Source organism: Balaenoptera acutorostrata, chromosome 12 (genome assembly GCF_949987535.1).
Source record: "Balaenoptera acutorostrata chromosome 12, mBalAcu1.1, whole genome shotgun sequence".
Lineage (NCBI taxonomy): Eukaryota > Metazoa > Chordata > Mammalia > Artiodactyla > Balaenopteridae > Balaenoptera > Balaenoptera acutorostrata.
In genome coordinates this window covers 5,127,968-5,152,869 of record NC_080075.1, presented here as the reverse complement: position 1 = coordinate 5,152,869, position 24,902 = coordinate 5,127,968, and the positions used below count along the sequence as shown (strand labels likewise).

Genomic DNA, 24,902 nt, shown 5'->3' with positions numbered 1-24,902 from the left:
AGTCAAATCTGAGCAAATAATTAAGTGTAGTTCAAGAGCTACCTGCAGCCTCGGCCATTCAAAACAAGTGAGCTAGCAGGGGGAGGAGAGAAGGAGTGGGTGCAGAACAGGTAGCTCCTTTCCTAGGATCTGGAAAAGAGGGAAGGATTCTCTTCCTGGTTAGAAGGGCTCTAGTGACATCTGGAATGAGCACCGAGGTGCCCTTTTTAATTTTCACTCACAAAGTGAAACCAGTGTGCAGTGAGGTGAGGAAACAGCTTTGAATGAAGAAGTATTTTTGCTTCACAAATTGCTCTTCAAATCACGATCGGATGAAGGTCGCACAGGTAGTTCCCTGGGCTTTCTCAACTCTATTGAATGACTAGATGCGTTGGGGCCAGAGGCTGAGTTGCCTGAACACAAATACTTTAAAGGTGATTTGAAAATATCTATACTCAGAACTCAATGACGTGCTCGGACTCTTCCCGGAATGACCCACGGACTGTGCGTATTTCACCTGTGACCCAGGTGGATGTTGCCGCTCTCTGGAAACCCTCCTCACTTCAGAAGTGCAGCACCCAAGGGCACACACAGTAAGAGAAGCCCGCAGCATGGGTTTTCAGATGCTTGTGCCTTTCGGTCCTTGGAATTGGTTGTTCTTGCTAGTGGCCCTCAGGTGTGGTGGAGCATCTTCTGATTTGAATGAATCCACAAATTCCTCTGCCCAGCCTGAGCTTAATGTTCGGTTTGCTGCTGCCGGCTCTGAGCCAGCTGAGACGGTATCTGTTTTCGCACTGGATTATAATTATGTGCAAATTCCTTACGAGGTCACCCTCTGGATACTCCTAGCATCCCTTGCAAAAATAGGTAAGGTCCCAAACATCTACCTGGTTTTGGGAGTTGTTTTCCACGTGAGATAAGGTGTGTGAAAATGCCTTGTAGATGGTGAATTAACTGGATTTTAACTCTTGGGGCTATTACATAAAAAATTCTATTCCTAAGTGAAGGGAAAGTCATAACTGATTTTTGTCAAGCCATTTAATACTTCAGGTTGTGTTTTGAAATTTAAGAGCCTACTTTTGGGCTTTCGGTTGTTTTGATTTCCTCTCCTTTCAGGGTGACAGCCATGTGACATTATTTGGCATATAAAAATCTCGGGTTCTATGCTTTAAGAAATACAGAGTAAAGTATGTCGAGCTTGGAATGTCACCCATTGGAAATTTCAGGAACCATATAATGATTCTTCTGTAAAATGTGCTTCTTTCATTCTTGGCCATGGAACCATGGGCTTCATCAACGACGCCCATTGTTTATTCTTTAAAAGTGGCATGTGCTCCTTGCAAATTGACAGAAAGCAAGAAACAAGGCAACCAGAAGCAACTCCTATCACTCAGTGATGGGATATGGTGGAACAGAGATGGTATCTGTCAGTAAAATCTTTGTTTACACCTGAGTCGAGTGGAGCCAGTAGAGCACACCTGGTTTCCTCTGTGACATAAAGTGGATTCAAGTTAATAGACGAAATTCTAACCAGGGTTCTTTGTGCCCAAACCAAGGTGATGGTTTCCACTCTGTGACGATTTAATCTCCAAGTTCACCCCCTTGTCTCCTTAGAAACAGCTTATTCCAGAGTGGAAAACTGATACGAATATCTCAATTGTCAAGCATAATGTCTCCTTTGCTTTAGTTATGAACTTTGTTATTTGAGTAGATAAGATTGCCTCATTGAGATAGACTCTATGAATCATGTTAGTGCTTGTTTATATGTTTCCTCTGGAACAGCTGTGAAATATGGGGTGAGCCATGAAATCGGGCAGTTAACTCCTTGGCATCAGGATGCTGGGCTCTGTCTTTTCATCTAACTCCCTGCCCATGGATGTTGGGGGGTGCTGGCATATTCATTAGGTGCCCGTCATAACTGCCGTTCATTTTGAGCTCGTAAGATGTGAAGATAGAATGAAATTCTTAGTTTGAAGAACTCTTGTGCAGTTTATCAAATGACTAAATGACACAGAGGGTTGCACATTATTTCTGAGAAGGGCTCAAGTAAAAATGGGTTTCCAAAGGGATGATATTCTCAGTTCAGAGCTAGGGGTCTAACACCTTTCATGCAACCACGTGGATACTGAGAACGTTCAAGTTGGTCTTATGTGATCTTGAGTTTTTCTTTGTCAAAATGCCAGAGATTCTGACCCCGCCCACTCCCTTCCTTTTCACAGTAATGGGTGAAGTTGGCCTGGAATCAGGAAACTAGCTGATTCCACTGACTAGCTCTGTCTTTCTTCATCTCAGTTCATTCATCTGTGAAATTATTTCTGAGATCTCTTTTTGGTACAAATAAGAATTTTCTAATGGAAAGAGGCTTCTATTCTATATCAGTGAACCTCTCAAGGCGCAAAGTATATGTTTTATATTAGCATAATATACAGATTGTCCTTTAGAGGTGTTGTGTGTGCCCAGACTACAACTACAAGTTCAGAATCCTGTAAGGACGCTATTGTTCATAGAATTGCTGTTTAAATCTTCTTGATTTTCACGTGGATGCAACTCAACATACTTTAGAAAAAGAAAATAACTGAAGTAGGTTATCAGTTGGATCATGCTTATTCAAGCACAATTTCATATTTACTGGACTTTAAGAATTCAGATTATTTTTATATTGTACATGAAAAGAGGATCAAATTTACTGAATATATACTGTGATCCAAGTACTGGTCTTGTAGCGTTATATATGGTAGCTTGTTCACCTGGGGCAGAAAAATAATAATAATGATATAAAACTTTAACACTTAAGGAAACCATATAGCTTTTTTAGATTCTATATTATAAATCTTGAATCAAAATATAATTAATAATCACTAGTATTCATTTATTCCATCATTCTATCAAGACACATTTATTGAGCACCCAGGCAAGGTGTAGGAATGATTGTGGTCCCCAGCCTCAAGGGGGAAGATGGGTGAATCTAGCACTGCCTTATAGGTGCTCCGACAGGGCCATCTTTGACTTTCAGGCTGGCCTTCGTGGCCTTTTAAGTTTCAGGCCAGGGAACTAGAACCTCAAAGTGACTGACTCTATTGTCCATTATGGAAGGGGAGAAGAATTTTGAAATGTGAAATTCACATAGCATTTCCCTTAAAGGGCCCTGCTTACAGGTTAAACCCTCTTCCTGCTATCACTGTGTAGATGCAACTCGGCTTCAGGCAGGTGACATTGGATCCATTTCAGGAAACTAGATCCCTGGAAGCAGGACCAGACTGGGGAGACACAGGGCCTGAGAAAATCACACTATGGGCTCTTCCGCCTACTTTACATATTTAAAAAGTTAAGTGTGGTTAAAATAAGCACTAACTGAAGAAGGAAGAGGAGAGAGGAGAAGAAGGAAGCTGTTATTAGGAAATGGAGAGAGTAGGACTTTAGAAGGAGGCCTTAAGCTGGTCTTGAAGCCAGTGGGCTGAGTGGTTTGGAATAATGTCTCTTGATACTCCATTGTATTAACCTGCCTGCTGATGGTGGATGGAGAAGTTCAAAGCTGTGGTCAGGGAAACCCACGTGTTCTTTGGATGGCTGAACCTAAAACTTCCTAAGGAGACATTCCATGGCCCCAAGGCCTATGGGAGGGAGCCTACCTCCTTAGCCTTGAATTTCAGGCCCTCCATTGCTTGGCTCAAAATCAGTACACTTCCAATAGCCAGGACATGGAAACAACCTAAATGTCCATCAACAGAGGAATGGATAAAGAAGATGTGGTACATATATGCAATGGAATATTACTCAGCCATAAAAAGGAATGAAATCGGGTCATTTGTAGAGACATGGATGGACCTAGAGTCTCTCATACAGAGCGAAGTAAGTCAGCAAGAGAAAAACAAATTTATATTAATGCATATATGTGGAATCTGAAAAAATTGGTATAGACGATCTTATTTACAAAACAGAAATAGAGACACAGACATAGAGAAAAAATGTATGGATACCAAGGGGGAAGGAGGTGGTGGGAGGAATTGGGAGATTGGGACTGACATATATACACTATTGTTATTATGTGTAAAATAGATAACTAATGAGAACCTGCTGTATAGCACAGGGAACAGTACTCAGTGCTCTGTGGTGACCTAAATGGGAAGGAAATCCAAAAAAGAGGGGATATATGTATACGTATAGCTGATTCACTTTGCTGTACAGCAGAAACTAACACAACATTGTAAAGCAACTATACTCCAATAAAATTGTTTTTAAAAAATCAGTACTCTTCCCAATTAAAATTTGCTCTGGCCAGATGAATCTCCTCAGTGAATGTCAAAAATATCTGGCTGGGCCATCCCTGTCTCTCCCCCTCTTTCTCCTGGAGTTCTCCCCTCCTAAAATGCCTTCCCTCTGTTGTCCAACTATATAAGTCCCACTCATTCTCCAAAACCTGTTCAACTTCTCCTTCCCATGCAAGAGCTTCTCTGATGAACAGCTGACCTGTTCATTCATTCATTTATACACTTAAGATTCTTTTTTTTTTTTTTTTTTTTAACTTTGGGTTTATTTATTTATTTATGGCTGTGTTGGGTCTTCGTTTCTGTGCGAGGGCTTTCTCTAGTTGTGGCAAGTGGGACCACTCTTCATCGCGGTGCGCGGGCCTCTCACTATCGCGGCCTCTCTTGTTGCGGAGCACAGGCTCCAGACGCGCAGGCTCAGTAGTTGTGGCTCACGGGCCCAGTTGCTCCGCGGCATGTGGGATCTTCCCAGACCAGGGTTCGAACCCGTGTCCCCTGCATTGGCAGGCGGATTCTCAACCACTGCGCCACCAGGGAAGCCCAATACACTTAAGATTCTTTTAGCAATTAGACATGCTGTTATGGACAAGGCATCTTGCTAAGCGCTTTGGGGAGGTATAAAGATGTGTACCATTCTGCCTGAGTTTGAGAAGCTTAGAGCTTAGCAGGGGAGAAAAGTCATGGACCAAAAATGGTAGAAAGGGATCGTTGTTAAACAGGTACAGATAAAATGTTACACTAATGTAAAGGAGGACATGTTATTTCCTTGGGAAGAGATTGGGAAAAGCTTAACCTCAAAGATTGAGCAGGACCAAAATAGGGTGGAGAGAAGGACAATGCCGGCAACAATAATAATACATAAAGACAAGAAAGGAGGCCTCCTGGATGAAAAGGCGTGAGCTTGGCTATAATGTAAGATGCATGAAGATAGTGCAGGGTGTGTGGGATACGGACTCGGGGAGAGTCCCAGGTGGCCTGCTGTGCCTGAATCTCTTGTCATATTTGCTGATATATTCAATATACACTTCTCTGTATACTTATACATTATATTGGCTTTATCTTCTTATTTGTTAAGAACGTTTCTAAAATTTCATCAATAGTTGGAATTGTAGAAAACGTGTTTGGTCCCCCACCTCACAGGACTTACAGTGGGTTGTTCTTGTCACAGGGATGCTTAACAAATATTCTCAGTTTAAATTCCGTGAGACGCTTTGTGTGCCTTCAGAGTCTTAGGTGGGGAATTGAACAATCAGATTAATATGGTGTAGAATAGTCATCTGACAGCAGGATGTGGAATAGACCGGGACGGGGAGGGAGAGGGAGGAGATCAGGAAGACACCGCAGTAAGTAGGACGAGAAGCGGGGAGGTCCTCAGTGAAGGCAGCGGCTGCAGGAGTGAACAGGAGGAGACGGACTTCCGGGGCAGCCAGTGGGAGACATAACTGATGAAATAGGTTGCCAACTGCACGAAGGGGCAGAGGTGATGGGGTCCCCATAAGAATGCGATTTGATTTCCTCTCAAGTGGCTGACTGGGTGGCAATGCCATTGGTTAAATAAAGGAAACAAAATAAAGACTTTTCATTTTTATTCATTTGTTTGTGGTGGAGAAGGAAGTGAGGTAAGGTAAGCTTGGAAGGAGCTGGGGTTTAGGTCACTGTGGTAGACTCTTGCAGGAGCTTCAAAGGTGGGTTTTGCATGAGAGCAGAAGAGTTCCACCGCTCAGATCCCTCGGGATGGGGAAAACAGGAAGGAGGAAGCAGGAGGGCGCGGCTGGCTGAGAAGATGCGGGAACCTGCACTGAGCATGGGAAGCACTTCATCACATCAGGCCGCAGCCGCACTTGCAGCTGCTGCCACAGATGGTCGCTGGGGCTGGGCCCGGAGATGCCGCCATCTGTATGGCTTTGCAAGGCCTCTTGCACACCCCTCCCCTGGTGTCCTGGGGGCCAGAGCCGGGTTCTCTGCCAACATCTGAACGTGGTTCTCTGCTCTCCGCAGGCTTCCACGTCTACCACCGGCTGCCGGGCCTCATGCCTGAGAGCTGCCTGCTCGTCCTCGTCGGGGCCCTGGTGGGCACCATCATCTTCGGCACCGACCACAAGTCGCCTCCGGTCATGGATTCGAGCATCTACTTCCTGTACCTCCTTCCGCCCATCGTCCTGGAGGGCGGGTACTTCATGCCCACCCGGCCCTTCTTCGAGAACATCGGCTCCATCCTGTGGTGGGCAGGGCTGGGGGCCCTGATCAATGCCTTCGGCATTGGCCTCTCGCTCTACCTCATCTGCCAGGTCCAGGCCTTTGGCCTGAGCGACGTCAACCTGCTTCAGAACCTGCTGTTCGGGAGCCTGATCTCGGCCGTGGACCCCGTGGCCGTGCTGGCCGTGTTCGAAGAGGCGCGGGTGAATGAGCAGCTGTCCATGATGATCTTCGGGGAGGCCCTCCTCAATGACGGCATCAGCGTGGTGAGATGCGGCCCCCCCCCCCACCGTCCCCAGGGAGACAAGAGGCCTGCGGGGTGGAGAAGGCCGGGCAGGCCTGGGCCTCAGCAGGACAGGGATGGGCCAGGGCAGTGTGGCCCCAGGTCTGGCCACTGCCTTTGGGATCTGCACGGCGCCCACGCTTGCTCACTACGCTGTTTGCCATCCACTGGCTTCTTTAAAGGAGAAGCAGGAGAGAGGAAGTGTGATTCTTTAGTGAATTCGGTGTTTCACTGAGCAAGCAGAAACCGTGGCGAAAGGCTATTCTGGGTTTTCACACTAGGACAAGCAGTACTTGTACTTTTATTTACTCTTAGTCAGGGGACCTCACCCTCCTTCCCTTTATATGCTTTTTTTTTTAAGCTCTGTTTTAGATAATGAAGTTAAATAAAAGATAGGGGTAGGGAGAGAGATGACGGAGGATTTGCACAGATGCATTGGCTTGTATATCAGTCTCAATTGCGTGACTCCCAAGGAGAATGTGATAGAGCAGCTTTGCTTAGGAGTCCTTCCAGAGAGAGGCCGAGAAGGGTTTACAGGCCAGATCAGCACAGAGCATTAAGGCCCAGAGATGTCTTTGGCTAGAGGTGCTGAAATATTCCAGATTGGCTGCTGCATTGCCCAGTTTCCTTACATTATTGCAAACCTCCACCAGGAGTTAGTCTATATGATTTTATATAAACTTTGATGTACTTTTCTTATTCTTACATTTATATCACGTCACATAAGTAATACTAGAATGCATTTTCAGTGTAAAAGACTTAAATAGTACAAAATCATACAGCATAAAACACAAAAGCCTCCCCCTGACCCTCTTCCCTCCCCCTTGGATCCAGTTTGCTTTTCCCTCCCCATTTTTATCATGGACACATGCATATACGTACGCAGATAGAGATGTATTGATACATCATTCTACATAAAGTGGGTGGCATTAAATCATATGTACTGCTTAGATGTAACAAATCTTGGATTTCTTTCTAGGTCTTTTCCACTGTTGCAGAGTATTTCATAGATTACGTTTATAAAGATTTATTTAACCAGTTCTTGATGGATGAATATTCAGGTGGTTGTCAATTTTTCACTTTAAAAAACAGTGTTGCGATAAGTATTCTTGTTTCTGCGTGCATCTCTTTTCGCACTTGTGAGTCTTTGTATAGGATATATTCTTGGAAGTGAAATTTCTGGGTTAAAAAGTAGGTATACTTTAAAATTTGAGAGATGCTGCTATAATCACCTCCTCTTCATTCAAATGATGAAGGAGGGATTCCCACCAGAAGGTTATGGAGTGACACCAACGCTAAACAGATGAGACTAATGACAAGTGTGTTTGTCACCTATACTCACAGCCCGGGGTAGGGGACCACCGCACACCATGCAGGGCCACACGGGTGCTGCACTGGGGAACAGAGTGAGCTCTCAGGGACTGCGGGAGGAACTAGTAGAAGGATGGGGTACCTCCTGGTTCCTAGGGGATGATGTGATTGGCTTATTATTTTTATATTTAACAAACTTTCATTTGGTACCTATTGTGTTCTGGGCACAGTGCTAACTGCTTGGGTGGCAATGATGATGAATGAGACGAGGTCCCCTGCTCTCTTTTTTTTCAATGTTTATTTTATATTGGAGCATAGTTGATTAACAATGTTGTATTAGTTTCAGATGTACAGCAAAGTGATTCAGTTATGTATATACATGTATCTATTCTTTTTCAAAGTCTTTTTTTTTAAATCCCTTTTTAAAAAATTTATTTATTTTATTTCTTTATTTTTGGCTGCATTGAGTCTTCATTGCTGCGTGCGGGCTTTCTCTAGTTGCAGTGAGCAGGGGCTACTCTTCGTTGCGGTGCATGTGCTTCTCATTGCAGTGGCTTCTCTTGTTGCGGAGCACGGCCCTAGGCATGTGGGCCTCAGTAGTTGTGGCACGCGGGCTCAGTAGTTGTAACCTGCGGGCTCTAGAGTGCAGGCTCAGTAGTTGTGGCACACGGGCTTTGTTGCTCCGCGGCATATGGAATCTTCCCAGACCAGGGCTCGAACCCATGTCCCCTGCATTGGCAGGCAGATTCTTAACCACTGTACCACCAGGGAAGCCCATCAAAGTCTTCTGAGTAATTCCACAGGCTGTCAGGGAACTGATCCCCAGTACACAGGGATATACAAGCACTGTGCCTGGTCCCTTGGTTAGGAGGGTTATTGGGCTGGGGGACCTTACCGTGGGGTCAGATTGCAGGGGGAACTTGCAGTAGAGCCATTCAGGACCCTTCTCATTTTACCAAATATATTAAACCTTAATTTTAGTTTTTATGTGTACAGCTGCCAAGATTTTCCAGAAATCTTTATGGGCTTGCATTTCCATACACGGTGTATTAAGTGCATATTTCCTTGTATCACTGTCAACAAGGGGCATTGCTTTCTTAATGTTTTCCCATCGAATGAGCAAAAAAGGATGACACATGGTTGCTATAATCTGCATGATGATATTCAGCATCTTTTCAAAGATTGTGGATCATTACTGTTTCTTCCGCTATGAATTGGAAATTCATGTCCTTTCAGGGTTGCCAGACTTAAAAAAAATACAGGATACCAGTTAAATTTGAATTTCCTATAAACAGTGAGCAATTTTTTATCAGTATGTCCCAATTATTGTATGCAAATATTGCTTCTTGTCAATTTTTCTTTGAGACCAGTTGCTGTTTTATTTCTTTTTTAATTGATTTGTAGAAACTCATTAAATTATCTAAATTTTAAGCTTTAGATAAACTTTAAATTATCTAAACTTGAATGTTACATAAAAAGCAAATATTTTCTCCCATTCTGTCACTTAAATTTTTTTAAGTCATGTGTCTTCTATATGTAAAAGTTTTAAATGTGTATGTAGTCTAACCTACTAACGTATTCTTTTATTGCCCTGGGTTTCACATTTTGCTTTCCAAGATTGTGCCTAACCAAAGAACACGCACACATGTTTTGTTTTGTTCTTTAATTTTTCTCCCTTTTACAATTAATTATTTAATTCACCTGGCACACAATTTTTTTAGTGTTGTTACTCATAATTTTCTTTATTTTTTCTTTTTTAAATTTTAATTTATTTATTTTATTGGAATACAGTTGATTTACGTTGCGTTAATTTCTGCTGTACAGCAAAGTGACCTAGTAATACACATATATACATTGTTTTTTAAATTCTTTTCCATTATGGTCTATCCCAGGATATTGACTATCGTTCCCTGTGCTATATATCAATAGTAGGACCTTGTTGTTCATCGTGGCACACAATATTTTATCATGAGGACTTTATGCCGAAATGGATAGTACTGGGGGAGAAAGCATTTGAAAATAATCCAAGATATCCGGGGTGGATTCACCAAGTGGAGGAGACCCACACTTGAAGTCAGAAGCCAGGTTATTTATTCATAATGAGAATCTCTAACTATTGAGTGAGATACTAGACTCATCAGACCTGCCTGTCCTTCCCTGCTGGGCGAGCATCTCAGAAAGCCAAGTTGTCTGCCGGTTGCCAGGGGAGCCTGGACTCCAGCCTGCCATCCCATTTACGTATCTCATTTCTCAGTGTGTGGCCCTCAAGCCACGTGCCTCAGAATCCCCCAGGTGGGCTTGGTGAGCACTCAGGTGGCCAAACCTCAACCCAGGACCACTGACCCCCACTCTCTGGGACCAGAGCCTGGGAATCTGTATTTTTAACCAGCACCTCAGAGGATGGCTGATATTTGGGAACTACTTGTTCATGGCCTTTAGGTGGCGAGAGCTGATATATCTTGATCTAAAACGATGCTACGTCTGGGAAAGGACTGGGCTAGATTTGTCTCCACCCGTTCTTTCTTCAGGTGCTTTCTTACTTTGGGTTTTGTTATAGTGGAATAAGTCCCCTTGGCTGGGAACCGATTCCACCTCCTAAGGCACCCCTCTGAGCCACGATGCCTCCGTTTCACAGTTTATCCAGAGAGCATCTCATTTTACTCATATCCAAGTTCTTTGGGGTCCCTTGCTGACTGTAACCGCACGAAAGCAATGCCCTTGAGGGTGTTCATCTGTGTCAACATCAAGGCCACCTTCTGGCAGCCCGTTCTGAGATAATTATGCAACTTTCCCTTCCTAAATCATTAGGGAAATTTAGCAATGACAATATCACCTCACTTAATTTTCACAGACCAAGCTCTTTCTTGATACAACCTACAGACGTTGTTGCCGAGACATAGTCTTTGTTATCGACCCACGAGAACATGGGGCTCTGTTCCCTCTGTGGTGCTGCCTCTGAACTTGAGACTCATTCAGCCTGAGTTTTCTCTAGACTTTACATCTAGAGCCAATCATGGCCTGGGGTTTCTTTGCTAACTGCATTTGTTTGACTTTCCCAAAGTTTAATTGTTTCCACTTGGACATTTTTTTTGACATGATCATTTCCAAATAAAATTGTAATTTTCAGCTGACCAGAGTATCTGCTTGAGGGCACTGCTGTGACCTCCACGTGGTGAAGCTGCCGCAGTGCTGGCTCCGGGGTGGGGATGGAGGTGCCCACACGTCACTCGGGGTCACCCTGGGGTCACCCTGGGGTCACCCACAGCACAGTGATATTAAGTGTGTGCTGGGGCACTTCTGCGTCCCTGCGTGAAACTGGAGAAGCTTGGGGCCGGATTTAGAAAGCAGTTTGAGAGCAACTGGTATTTAATGCAGTGCAGTTGTCTTTTGAGCCAAGGGCCTTGGACTCACCCTTTCATTGAGGAGGGATCCTTCCCGAGGGCAGCCGTCACAAGCGGGCTCTTTCAGCAGAAAGCCTGAGTCATCCAGACAGAGACCTGTGATTAGTGGGTTACGTGTGACAACTTTGCAGATCTTTATCCCACGAAAAGAGCTGCCTCTCACTAAAGAGGAGACGCTCCAGAGATGCAACCGTCGAAAGAGCAATGAACCTGACCCTCCAGGTCTCTTGCCCACTTATTTCTCCCTCTCGCTGAATATTTTAGGTTATGACTCCAATCATGAGAACTTCCTTAATGGTGGGCAAAGGGAGAAGAGACAAAACCCCAGTAGCTTTCAAATAATAACTAGCATCCCCAGTTGAAGTCTCGTGGCCAGCATCACAGCAGTAAGAGAGATGCAGCCACTATATCCAGGTCCTGTATGGGGTCACTTGTACATTTATTATTTTATTAAATCCTTAGATTTTACTGTGAGGCTGAATTAATAGTCACATTTCACAGATGAAGAAAATAAGGCAAAGGGAGTACAATAAATTGCACAAGCGCATCGTGCCTGACCATGACAGACCGGACATGGGTGCCCAGGTCTGTCTCTTCCCAATCTCTTTTCTTTTATTCTTACCTTTTGAATTTTCAACTCATGGAGCTGAGAGGAACAGGAAACAACCAATATGTTACCTATGAGGAGACTGGGCTCATGTCCAGTTGGTAGGAAATCCAGGGCTCTTTCTCCAAAACAGAACTGGCTTGTTTGGCCAAGTCCAGTATGCGGCTCTGGGAAAGATTCTGGTCATCTCTGTGCCTAATTTCTGTAAAATTGGGGTGATGGTATTACTTAGCTCGTAGGGTCACTGGAAAATTCCCATTAAGCTTTTAGTATAGTGAGTGTTCAGCGTGCAGCGAGAACTCCAGGCATGCTGGCTATTATTTTTTATCACACCAACTCAGGGACATGCATGGTGGTTGGCTCCTTCTTAACAAGCATTTGGTTTTAAACAAGGCACTGCTTCATGTATTGTAGGCAGATTGTTCTTATATGTGTATTCCTCCCTGGTTTTCCTGCATCAGTTTCCTGAGTAAGCAACAAGGTGATGCCACCAAGGTTTCTATCATCTTGCCCCATCACCCCCTCCTCCACCTCACCTGGGAGGTCCCGGCATCCCCCCCCCCCCCGAGATTGGAACCCAGGCAGCCTAGCTCCAGAGTGTCTCTGCTCCTAACTCCTACTCCATGCTTTCTCTTCACCCCTCCCTCTCTCCCCACCACTTTCTTTTCCTCTGGTTTTCCCTCCTTCCTCTGGTGATGTCTGCATTTCGCATCTTGCTGCCACTCTAGTCCATTCTCTAGGCGTAAGGTGGACGCGAGAGTGGTAGAGGGAACAGCAATAAAGTTTCTAAGCAGGACCCTTGGGCTAGTCACACTGGCAGGTATTTTATCTGCTTTTTCTTCTTAGAGCTTTATAACAACCTACTGTGGCGGGATTGCTGTCCCCATTCTGTGAAGAAGCAGTATACAGTGCTTAAGAGCAGAGGACCCCCCGACCCCAGATGTCTGTCAACTGAAAAAAATTGCGCAACGTGAAAGTCGTGAGTTAAGTTGTTTGGGGCAAAATGTGGACCATAGCCTGGGAGATAGGCTCTCAGAGAGCTTGGACGAACTGCTCCAAAGAGGTCAGAAGGGAGGTCATATATATGTGATATTGGTGAAGGGGGTTCGTGGAGTCAAGCACACACTTTGGCAGAAGGTTGCCGCTAGGCACGAAGAGCAGATGTCACCGTTAATGATTTTAGTGCTTTTCTAGATATGAGAAGATGCAAGAAATTGGGCTCATAAAATCTTCTCCTGAAACTACCTACCTGGAGCACAGAGAGCCTCATTCCTGATCTCTGCCCTGAGCTCCTTTCGGGGGGTGTTTCAGGTCAGCGACTGCAGAGGCCATTGGTTTCATCCTTGTAGAACCTGCCGGCGAGCAACAACTTTCATTTGGCACGTCTGTGCTCACATGTCTGTGCTGACCCTTCTTGGTCCTTTGAGCCTCTCAGGTGAATTACCAGATCTCCAGGTGCTTAAGTTTCTTCATTGTTATTTTTATTATAAACACACAGACTGTCAGAGAAGTCATTTATTGAATATAATTTATTCTACGCGGCTCAATATCCAAAAGATATAGTGAAAAGTTGTCCTCCACTGCTTTTCCCTGCCCACAATCAGTAACAACAGTTTCTTAGCATTGACCTTATACCTTTCATTCAAGTTGCCCCTCTATTTATTATGCATTCTTATTGCTGGCATTAGAGCCTGGATTTCCTGATCCCTTATTCTAGAATTCCTTTGACCTCTTCTCATCTCCTCTTTGCATCCCTTTATCAGCCCAGCTTTGCTGACTGGTTCCCTGCCGACCCTCGTGATTTTTCTCCGAAGGCCTCCCGCCATCATCGTAGGACCCAGCAGGTAGCTCTGAGCATCACAGATGCTGAGGCCGCCTACAGAGGGGATAACTGAATGATGGAGGGAGTGATGGGGACAAGGAAAGGCTGTGCCCAGGCTGTGCTGTGACCACAGGCCTCCTCCTCTGATTCCCAAGAGGGTCACTCCGTTTGAATTGGGATTTGTCGGGGAAGCTGCGAGCAAACCAGGGGGCTCTCCCTCTGACCAGCTCCCATCACGGAACTTTGGAATTGCTCCCTGAGACTAAAGGCTAGAGGTGGGATGCAACCAGGAGTAGGCACGCAGGGAGAGAAGAGTCTCAGTGTCCTTCCTTGCCGCACCTTCGTGGACCCATGTCTGTGGATGCTGTCCTGGGTACTGTGCATGCGAAGATGAGCTGAGCGCCTCTGCCCATCACTCGGTGGTGGGGGACAGTCATGGACCCTGCCGGTGTGAGGATGCCATGGCGAGTTCAAACCAAGCTAGCTGGCAGGGAACAGCTTGCCAGAGGAAGCTGCGTCTAATCCGGGAAAGATTTTTAAAAACATTCATTTTGAGGGCAGGTCCTCACTTCAAAGAAGTCCTAGCTCCAGAAACATCCCATTCAAGAGGCAGTAAATTGTGCCCAAGAACATGGAGAGTGAGGCCAAATGCCTCAGTTCTAGTCCTGGCTCCTGTACTAGTAAACTGTGTGACTTCAGATGAGTCACTTAACCTCTCTGGGCCTCAGTTCCCTTTCTGTAAACTGGAGATCAGGTTGTTTGAGGGTTAAAGTGAGTTGATACAGGTAAGCATTTAAAACAGTGCCTGGCACAGGGTTCAGGACAAAGCGTTTCTAATATTATGATTTATAAGAAGAAATATATATTTGGTCTTTGTCCCCATTCAGGGCACAGAGCTCATTAAAACCCTTGAAATTTCCTAAGTGAAGAGAGCTGCCTTTTGTTATGCTAATGAGGCGAATTTTGGAAAGCCCCTAAGTAACCTAAGGAAGGGGGCTGGTTGCCAGTGGAATGGACTTTGTGATTAAGGAGTTGGAGCTTTCAGTCTCCCTCCCTAAACCACCCCCAATCTCCACCTCCAGGAAAGGAGCTGGAGATTGAATTCAGTCACCCATGGCCAGTGATTTAATCAACCAAGCACAAGTAATGAGGCCTCCATAAAAACTCTAGAGGATTGGGTTTGGAGAATTTCCAGGTTGGTGGAGATTCGGGGAGGCTGGAGCTCCTGGAGAGCGATGGAAGTGCCTCACCCCTGCCCCATAACTTGTCCTAAGCATCTCTCCCACCTGGCAGTTCCTTTTTTTTTTTTCCTTAATTTAAAAAAAAAAAAAATGTTTTAAAAAAGAAAATGTTTTATTGGAGTATAGTTGATTTACAATGTTGTGTTAGTTTCAGGTGTACAGCAAAGTGAATCAGTTATACATGTACAGATAGGTCATTACAGAGTATTGAGTAGAGTTCCCTGTGCTATACAGGAGGTCCTTATTAGTTGTCTATTTTATATACAGGGGTGTGTATGTCAATCCCAATCTCCCAATTTATCCCTCCGCCCCTTAACTCCTGGTAACCATAAATTTGTTTTCTACATCTCTGTAACTCTATTTCTGTTTTGTAGATAAGTTCATTGGTACCCTTTTTTTCTAGATTCCACATATAAGCGATATCATTTGATCCTTTTGTAGTAAACCGGTCATCTAGTGAGTAAAATGTTTCTCTGAGTTCTCTGAGCCATTCTAGCAAATTAATCGAACCCAAGGTGGGGTTGTTGGAACCTCTCAACTATGGCTGGTGGGTTAGAAGCCCAGGTGACAACCTGGACCTGCGATGGGCATCTGAAGCGGGGGGAGAGGCTGTCCTGGGGGGCTGAGCCCTCAACCTGTGGGATCCGACCCTGTCTCCAAGTAGACGGAGTCAAATTGAGTTAATTGCTTGATGGTGTGAGAAAGAAGCACACACGTCGGAACCCGTGTCAGGGTCAGCGTGTTATTTATAGAAGTCCACCTCCATGAGTGCCTGAGAGCCGCAGAGCCTTCCTCACAGCCTGAGCGACGCCCCATCTGTCTGGACTTGGTGGTCTCAGCTTTTCCGCGAGAAGCGCCGCACACAGACCTGAGCAGACTCTCTCTGGGGGAGTGTCGGGCAATGTTTTTCTTGTCCTCTTTTTATCTCCTTATTTACCTTCATTTTTTTGCACGTTCCTAGGAAAGGAGGAGAGAGGCTGCAGATACCTTTACAAGTAGACAGTTTCCTCCGGCCAAGAATGTGGGTATATACAAGGGAGGCGTGAACCCAACAAGTGTGATCTTGAGCAAGTGACTCCATCCTTTCGTGCCTCCGCTTCCTCAGGTGTAAAATGGGAATGTTCAGTCTGACCCCAGAGGGTGTTTTCGAGGAGGCTGTGAAATCAGACACACGGACGCCGGCACCTAGTAGGTGAGGAATCAGCGTCCCGTTGCCCTTCCCGGGTTCGAGGGGAGGTTCCACGCAAGACGGACCATCTGCTTGGTACCTGTCGGCCTGGAGACGGGGATCAGGCCTAAACCCCAGATGGACACTAGGCGTACCACCCTCCTAGCGCCAACACGGAAGCGCCCACCCAGCCCAGGGCCCAGGCATCTTCCTTCTGGCCCGACTCTCATCAAAGCCTCTGGAGGTCTGCCTGGTGAGCTTCTTCTCCTCAGCGCACAGCTGCCACTGGTCATCAGTTACGGTACGGGCCGTGGGGCCCGCGGGGGTGCGTGTGATGCCACGCACACAATAGCTTGGGTTGGCGCCTGGACCAGGTCGGGGGAGTGGGAGGAGCTGGGAGAAATGAAGGGCAGAGGGCAGCCCAGGGTTGGCCCCAGCAAACAAGGATGTTCGGGGGGTCAGACGTTCACCAACAGGGAAGCCAGATTTCACTCCTAAGCTTCCCCACCTGGGAGACACCTTTACCTCCCCGCGCCTGGGGTTTCAGCTGTGGGCTCCTGTTAACCAGAAGCCTGAAAGATCTGCTCCTTGGGCCCGTATAAATAATTCAGAGATGCGCTCAGGCAGTGCAGGGTCACAGAGGGACACTTCAACCGTAGGTTATTGGAATTCCTCAAGTCTGTTTCAGAAACACTGTTTTGGTTCATTGTCTTCTGGTTGAAGAAACAGACTAATTGAAGTCTGAGGGGTACAAGTAGGTTTTCCAGCAGCCTGCGCTGTGAGCCCCTGGTGGGTGGTTAGAACTAACTCCAGTTCACAAGGGCAAGAAGAAGAACGGATCCTTGCCTGGTTACCAAGTTGTCCTTCCTTTGTCAGGAGGTAGGGTTGAGCAGCTATGGAAAGGGATTTGGAAAGGAAACTCTTCTCCGGAGAAAAGCAAACTCTAAGCCTGGGACTCCGGACAGCCAAGAGAGTTTCCTAGTTCAGTGGTTTTCAAGAGACTCTCCCGCCCCGAAGAGCACGCCTGCATGTGTTCTCAAGGGTGTGTCAGGTGTGTCGGGCTTTGGTGTGGAAAAAATCTGCTCAGGGTCATGTGAGCAGTCCCAATAGCTGGCCGTTTGGAAGAGATGTGAGCAGCTAGTCTGTTCCCCCGTGGCTTTCTCAATGATTATGTAAAAGGAACAGTCTCTGGCAGAACCTGTCCTGCGGGCCGGCTCTGTCATATCACATCCAGGTGATGGGTCAGAGACAGAGCCATTGGCTCTGTCCCCAGGCTGTGGTTTGCCCCAGTTCCCTCCTGCTCACCTGGGATCACGTAAGTGAGCATTATCCTAGCAGCATGGGAGAAAACGGAGAGCTCAGTGAAATCCAACTACTTTATTTCAAAGTTTAGTCCTGTTTGATTAAGCCAGAGTTCCCTTGAGTTTGAATCTTTCATTTATTCATTCGTCATTCATTCATTCATTCATGAAAAAAAAATTACTGAGCAGTACTTTTTCTCAGAAACCGCTCTTTCTGTAACAGGGAAGAGCCAAATCTGACTACATGTTGGCTCTGTTTCTTTTACTTTAACCTTTGCTTTCCGCTGCTTTTGTTCACTGAAAGGAGACTGTCTGTACACAGTGGCCTGCCTCAGGGAACCCTGCCCCTCTGCCTAAAGGTTAAACCAAAGTGCCTTTGTTCAGGGAAGCATCCGGACCCTGTCCACCTGGGAATGGCTGCAAGGAACAAGAAATTAACACATCCCCTCCCTGAGGCTGGCCATTCCAGGGGATATTTGCAAATCTTATGGGCCTTTTTACTTTACTTCCTCATCTCCTCCCCCTCTCTGTGCTATAAAAGAAACTGGCATCCAAACCCCGAAAAGATGGTTATTTTGAGACATTAGTCTGCCATCTTCTCAGTCTGCCCAGCACCTCGTCTCCAGTTTATTAGCCTGTCGTGGGGCCAGCAGAGCAAACTTGCACTCAGTAACATTTCCACTGTGCCAGACTGACCCTCTCAGAAGAAGCAAGTCACTGAGCTAGTCTTCAGTGAATTGACATCTACTGGTCACAACTGATGTTTGCTTTTATAGTTTAAAAAGTTTGGAGGTTAAACAGCCTTAAAATGACTTTTCCTGTCCTGCAGGTGTACTAGCACCAGATGGTGAAAGTCAGTCCTCTGGGCATTTGCTTCAGGTTGGCATGGAGGTGATGGGAGGGGAAGATTGCACAGACTCAGAGGGGCCAGGCTGGGCGGTTCCTTGAAGAGATCATGGCTGAGGAACAGGGGTGGGTGTGGGTGTGTGATTGCTATTAGCTCTGAACTGCTAAGTTTCATTTACCTACAGGCCACTGAAAAGACATTTTCCGTAGTTTTAGAGACAGAAGTCTGGAGCCTGGGGGAAAGATTGGTGGAAGATATGTATGTAGGAGCTATTGGCAGGTAGGTGGGAAGAGCAGCTATGAAATATGGCCTGTCCTCTACCCTTCTGTTCTTCAGGCTGAGAAGAATATGTTCAGACTTTTTAAATTGAAAAGAATTTCCTTAAAGAAACATCTTTGCTGCGCCTTAAATCAATAAAACCCTGCCGCTTACTTCTCTTTGTTAAATTTTCTGACCTCTGCTTAGGTCATCTTCCTGGCCTCTCTGAGATTATAAGCAGCTAATGATCAAGGATGTCAGTCCTAAGAGAGTCGGGATATCCCATGTTTCATCTCCTGTCCTGAGTTTCAGATCTTTTTTCCCTTCCTTTAAGGAGTGAAGTATAAAAGCTTCTTCCCTTCTGTCCCTTATTTTTAGCTTTTTTTTTTTAAATTGAAGTACAGTTGATTAACAATGTTGTGTTAGTTTCAGGTGTACAGCAGTGATTCAGTTATATATATATTTTTCCAGATTCTTTTCCCATATACAAAATGTTGAGTATAGTTTCCTGCTATAAAGTAAGTCCCTGTCGGTTATCTATTTTATACATAGTAGTGTGTATATGTTAATCCCAAACTCCTAATTTTTCTCTCCACCCCCCTTCCCCTTTGGTAATCATAACTTTGTTTTCTATGTCTGTGGGTCTGCTTCTGTTTGGTGAATAAGTTCATTTGTATCATGTTTTTTTTAGATTCCAAATATAAGCGGTATCATATGCTATTTGTCTTTTTCTGGCTCTATCATTCTGGCGACTGCTAGGTAACTGCTGGGTTTCTTATTTCTTAGTTAATTTCCTTTAATAGTCAAAGAAAGTGGTTGCCAAAGAACTGCTCTATGACAACTTAACGTGCCAGTGCCCTTTCATCCAAAATGGAAAATTAACAGGATTCATTATTTAATTTCCTGTGTCAGGTTGATGAATACAGTTTGTGTGTGTGTGTTATTCTCTGTACCTTTCCAGCATCTGATGTACAGTGAAGATCATTTCTGCTGTACTGTGCTGTGACTCTGAACTTACAATGTTTTTTTTTTAATAGATCTTTATTGGAGTGTAATAGCTTCACAATACTGCGTTAGTTTCTGTGGCAGAACAAAGCGAATCAGCCATGTGCATACACCAATGCTTTTTTACATGTGTAGAGTCAGTACTTAGGCTTTTTTTTTAAGGAACTGGGTTTATGGCAAGCTCAAGTAATAAGGATTAATTAAAAAGATACACAAGACAATCAGGAAGACATAGATCTTCTATTAGTCCACTAAGGCTGCCATAACAAAATACCACAAGCTGGGTGTCTTCAACAACAGAAATGTATTTTCTCACAGTTCTGGAGGCTGGAGCCTTTCTTCCTGGCTTGTGGCCAATCACTTGCTGTGTCCTCACAACGGCCTTTGCCCTGTGTGCACTCCTGGTGTCTCTTCCTTTTCCTTATAAAGACACCAGTCCTATTGGATTAACGGCCCCACCCTTAAGACCTCATTTTAACTTAATCACCTCTTTACAGACCCTATTTCCAAATCCAGTAACATTCTGCAATTAAGACTTTATGAATTTTCTTAGATCAAGATGAAAAAAAAGAAATTAATTACATGGGACTGAGTGAACTGATGAGGATGAGTATAATTTTTGTGACTTTCTGTCTGAATTAAAAAAAAAAAAATCCCACAAGGACTCAGAGGAAAAGAATATACAAATCAATTTTCACTGCAAAGTAAAGGAGCTGTTACAGTGGAGGATTACTGGACTGAATGTCAATGTTATGACATAGTATAAGTGTGTTTCATGTTTGGTAATTGCAATCATTGTTGCTTTTGTTGTGGTCATCCATGTACAATGCTTGGTGTCAGTCTATCTATCTCTTGTAAAAATAAAATACAGTGTGTGTGTGTGGAAAAAAAAAAGAGGTAGACATAGAGAATGGACTTGATGACATGGGGTAGGAGGGCGAAGCTGGGGCGAAGTGAGAGTAGCATCGACATATATACACTACCGAGTGTAAAATAGTTGGTTGGTGGGAAGCAGCAGCACAGCACAGGGAGATTGGCTCGGCGCTTTGCGATGACCTAAGGGGTGGGATAGGGAGGATGGGAGGGAGGCTCAAGAGGGAGGGAATATGGGGACACGTGTATGCATATGGCTGATTTGCTTTGCTGTGCAACAGAAACTAACATGGTATTGTGAAGCAATTATACTCCAATAAAGATCTATTAAAACAAAAAAAAAAAAACAAAAAAAAAAAAAAAGACTTTATGAATTTTCTTTTATAATTTTTTAAAATTTATTTATTTTATTTATTTATTTTTGACTGCGTTGGGTCTTCTTTGCTGCGCGGGCTTTCTCTAGTTGTGGCGATCAGGGGCTACTCTTCATTGCGGTGAGCTGGCTTCTCACTGCAGTGGCTTCTCTTGTTGTGAAGCACGGGCTCTAGGGGCACAGGCTTCAGTAGCTGTGGTGCGTGGGCTCAGTAGTTGTGGCTCACGGGCTCTAGAGAGCAGGCTCAGTAGTTGTGGCGCATGGGCTTAGTTGCTCCGTGGCATGACCAGGGCTTGAACCCGTGTCCCCTGCATTGGCAGGCGGATTCTTAACCACTGAGCCACCAGGGAAGCCCAAGCCTTCAACATATGAATTTTGAGGGACATAATTCAGCCCATAGAAGACCCCACGGTAACCCAGGAATAGGAAGTGCTTTATGAGAGTCACAAAGGCTGTAACTAGAACCTAGCTGGTTTTAGTGATTTCAGATCTTATCTTACAGTCAGGATGGACCAGGTTATGTTCTGGTAATAAACATGCCTCCAAACCTCAGTGGCCTACAGCAACAAAGGTATATTTCTTACTTACACTTCTTGTCTTCTATTGGCCAACAGAGCCCTCTATCCTATTCTATTCTATTCTATTCTATTCTATTCTATTCTATTCCATTCCATTCCATTCCATTCCATTCTATTCTTCAGGATCTGGGCTTATAGAGCAGCCATCTATTGAGCACTGCCGGTCTCTGTGCCAGAGGGAAGGAGAGAAGATTCATGAAAAGCCTCACCTCGGCAAACAAATGCCCAATCCCATAAAGGACATATCGCTTCTGCTCAAAACTTATTTAAACACAAAATTTGGCCAGGCAGAGTCACATGGTAGAGGCTGGACTTGCAGTCCTATCAGATGCCTTGAAGGAAAAGAAATACTGGGTGAACAGTGCTAATAACTATCATATTCTTACTCCAGAGCCCCACCATAGATGCAACTTGGCCACTTGCTCAGACTCTGCTGCATTTTTGTAGATCTTCGCATTTCTCTTCCCTCTCCAAGTAGCTTCCACATAATCTCCTCCGTCATCTGTCCCCTACTCCTTAGTTTTTATTATTCACAGTTTTTTGGTGCACATCACCCATCCCTCCTTATGGCCCCTCATAATCTCTGAATCTGCCTCATTGGACTTCTCTGTTCATCCACACCTGGTCCATTATCTCCGTACTTCTCAGAAGACATGGCTGCTACAGCTCCTAACTGGACAGAGGGTTTCACCTCAAGCTACTTCATGGTCGCTCGTCTATGAGCACATTTCTCAAGGGTCCGTCAACTCCTGTTCTTGAACGAGAGGTCTCCAGTTGAAAGTACTCTGGCCACACAAGGCTCCTCCTCCTCCTCAGATGCTTTGTCGTAGATGTTACCCTTACGAGGAGCCAAGAGCACGGTGGGGACGGTGGTCATCAAGTCTAGAAGGATTGCTAGTCAGAAGTATGCAATCAGTTATCATTAAGCTATCAGCTCTCAGTGTCAAAGAAATCCAGGAGATTTAATATTGTGAAGAGCTTCTTCACTCCAGTTCTTAAGGATACTTAAAAGTCAGTACGTTTAATGAACCTACATGGTTATAAGTTTTCTTTACTTATGTGAAGTGGTATGATGTTAACCCAGAGTGTCCTGTAAAAAGTTAAGAATGTTATATTGTAGAGTGCCAGTGAACATAATGCAAAGAGGTATGGCCAATAATAAAACTATAAAAGAATTCTAAAAAGTATTCAAATAATCAAAATGAATGCAGGAAAAGAACAAAACCAGAGGAGGAAAAGAGAAAACAGGTAGTAAAATGGTAGATCTAAATCCAAGCATGACAATAATTATACTAAATCTTAGTAGACTAAACACTCCAATTAAAGGTCAGAGATTATCAGAATTGATTATAAAGCAAGACCCAAGTACATCCTATTTGCAGGAAACACAACTATAAAGATGCAGATAAGCTGAAAACAAATGGATGCAAAGCTATACCAGACATATGGTAGACCAGGCATTAGAATGCTGGTGTGGTTATATTAATGTCAATTAAAATAGATGCAAAGGTAGAAAATTTTACAAGGATAAAGAGGGATGTTTCATAATGACAAAAAAATGTCAATTCATCAAGAACACCTAACAATTATGCATGTGCTTATGCATGCACCCAGTAGTAGGGCCATGAAGTATAAATGGACACATTTAAAGGAAGGAAATGACAATTCCACAATCACAGCAAGAGTTTTAATACTTTTCACTTAGAAAATGATAGAACAAATAGGCAAAATGTCAGCAAGACACTGAGGAGCTGAACACCATCAACCACCTTATTCTAACTGATATTTATAGAGTGCTGTGCCCAGCAACTACAACCCGTACATTTTTTTCAAGTTCAAATACCACGTTCATCAAAAATGACCACATATTTGAATGTAAAAAAAAGCCGCAATAGACTTAGAAGCCATGCAATCAGAGTGTGCTCTCTGTCCCCAGCAGAATTAAACTAAAAATAAATTACGTTAAGGAATATCCCAATATTTGGAAATTAAACAATACACTTCTAAATAATCCGTGATTCAAACAAGAAATTACAAAGGAAATTAAAAAATACATTTAACAATTGGTAATGATGTACCAGAGGAAAATTTATGGCTTTAAATGCTTATAGTAAAGATTTTAAAGTTCTAAAATCAATGACATATGTTCTACTTCTTCAGGTAATTTCTTCAAACTAAAGAAAGGAGAGCAAGGTAAATCTAAAGTAAGTAAAATAAAGGCAATAGTAAAAATAATAATAAATGATAATAATAGAATAAATAATAAATTAAAAGATATAAGACATCTTGCCTGTATCTTAAGGAAAAACTAATACTTATTCTTCATAAACGCTTTCAAAAATAGGAGTGATCACTTTTCAACTCACATTTGAAGCCACCTTTACCCTGATACCCAAAGATAATGCAAAGAAAGAAAATTGCAGAATGAATATAGACTAAAATATACTTAAAACATTAGCAAATCAAATTCAGCAATATATAAAAAGGATAATAAGTCATGGCCACATAAGGTAAATACATCCCAGAAATAGAAGTTTCTTTAACATGGAGAAAAGTCTATTTATGCAATTCAGTGGAATAAGTGATTGTATTCTGTGTGTTGAAAGGGCTTTGCAAACTTTTACAGTGGTATCCATAAAGGGTTACCAGTACTATGATCTTGGGAGGTTGGTGAGCTTGTTAAAGGTAACAGGAAAGGACCATTTTCTGAGACTTCTCTGAACTGGTTTTTTTTTTTTTTTTTTTTTACAGCATCACGTCTGACACCAAATGTGTGCGTGTTTTTTCCCATACCGACTAGTTCTCCAACTCTCCAGATACCAGCTTGGTGTCTTACAATTTAATTCAGTTCTGACACTAACCACCCAGAATTAGCACAAACCCCAAAACCCCACAGGCTAAGGGCTCAGTCCCATAAGACTCCCCGACTTCAGGCACCAGTTCCAAGACTGGACCTCTCATATGTCTGACTGACTGGTTGTAAAATTGGGGTTCCCACAACCCCTCCTCAGGTTTGCAAGTTTGCTAGAGCAGCTCACAGAACTCAGAAAACCAGTTTAATTTCTATGACCCGTTTCTTAGGAAAGATGCAACTCAGGAAGAGCCGAATGAAAGGGATGCACAGGGCGAGGTACGTGGGAAGGGGTGCAGAGCTTCCGTGTCCTCGTCAGGGGCACCGCCCTCCTAGCACCAACCTGGAAGCGTTCTGAACCCCATTGTTTGGGTTTTTCTGGAAGTTCTATTACATAGACATGACTGATTAATTTATTAGCCACTGATTTTTTTTTTAACTTTTTATTTTGTATTGGAATATAGCCGATTAACAATGTTGTGATAGTTTCAGGTGCACAGCAAAGGGACTCAGCCATACCTATGCAAGTATCCATTCTCCCCC

General features: G+C 44.1%; 1 protein-coding gene across 1 annotated transcript in view; it reads left to right on the top strand.

The window, feature by feature from the left end:
- Positions 1 to 590: 590 nt before the first annotated feature.
- SLC9A4 (solute carrier family 9 member A4) overlaps positions 591 to 24,902 on the top strand; it is a 58,502-nt gene continuing 34,190 nt past the window's right edge. The window contains exons 1-2 of the mRNA XM_007172120.2: positions 591 to 846; positions 6,243 to 6,706. Of these exons, the coding sequence (XP_007172182.2) occupies positions 591 to 846; positions 6,243 to 6,706 (720 nt within the window). The remainder of the gene's footprint in view (positions 847 to 6,242; positions 6,707 to 24,902) is intronic.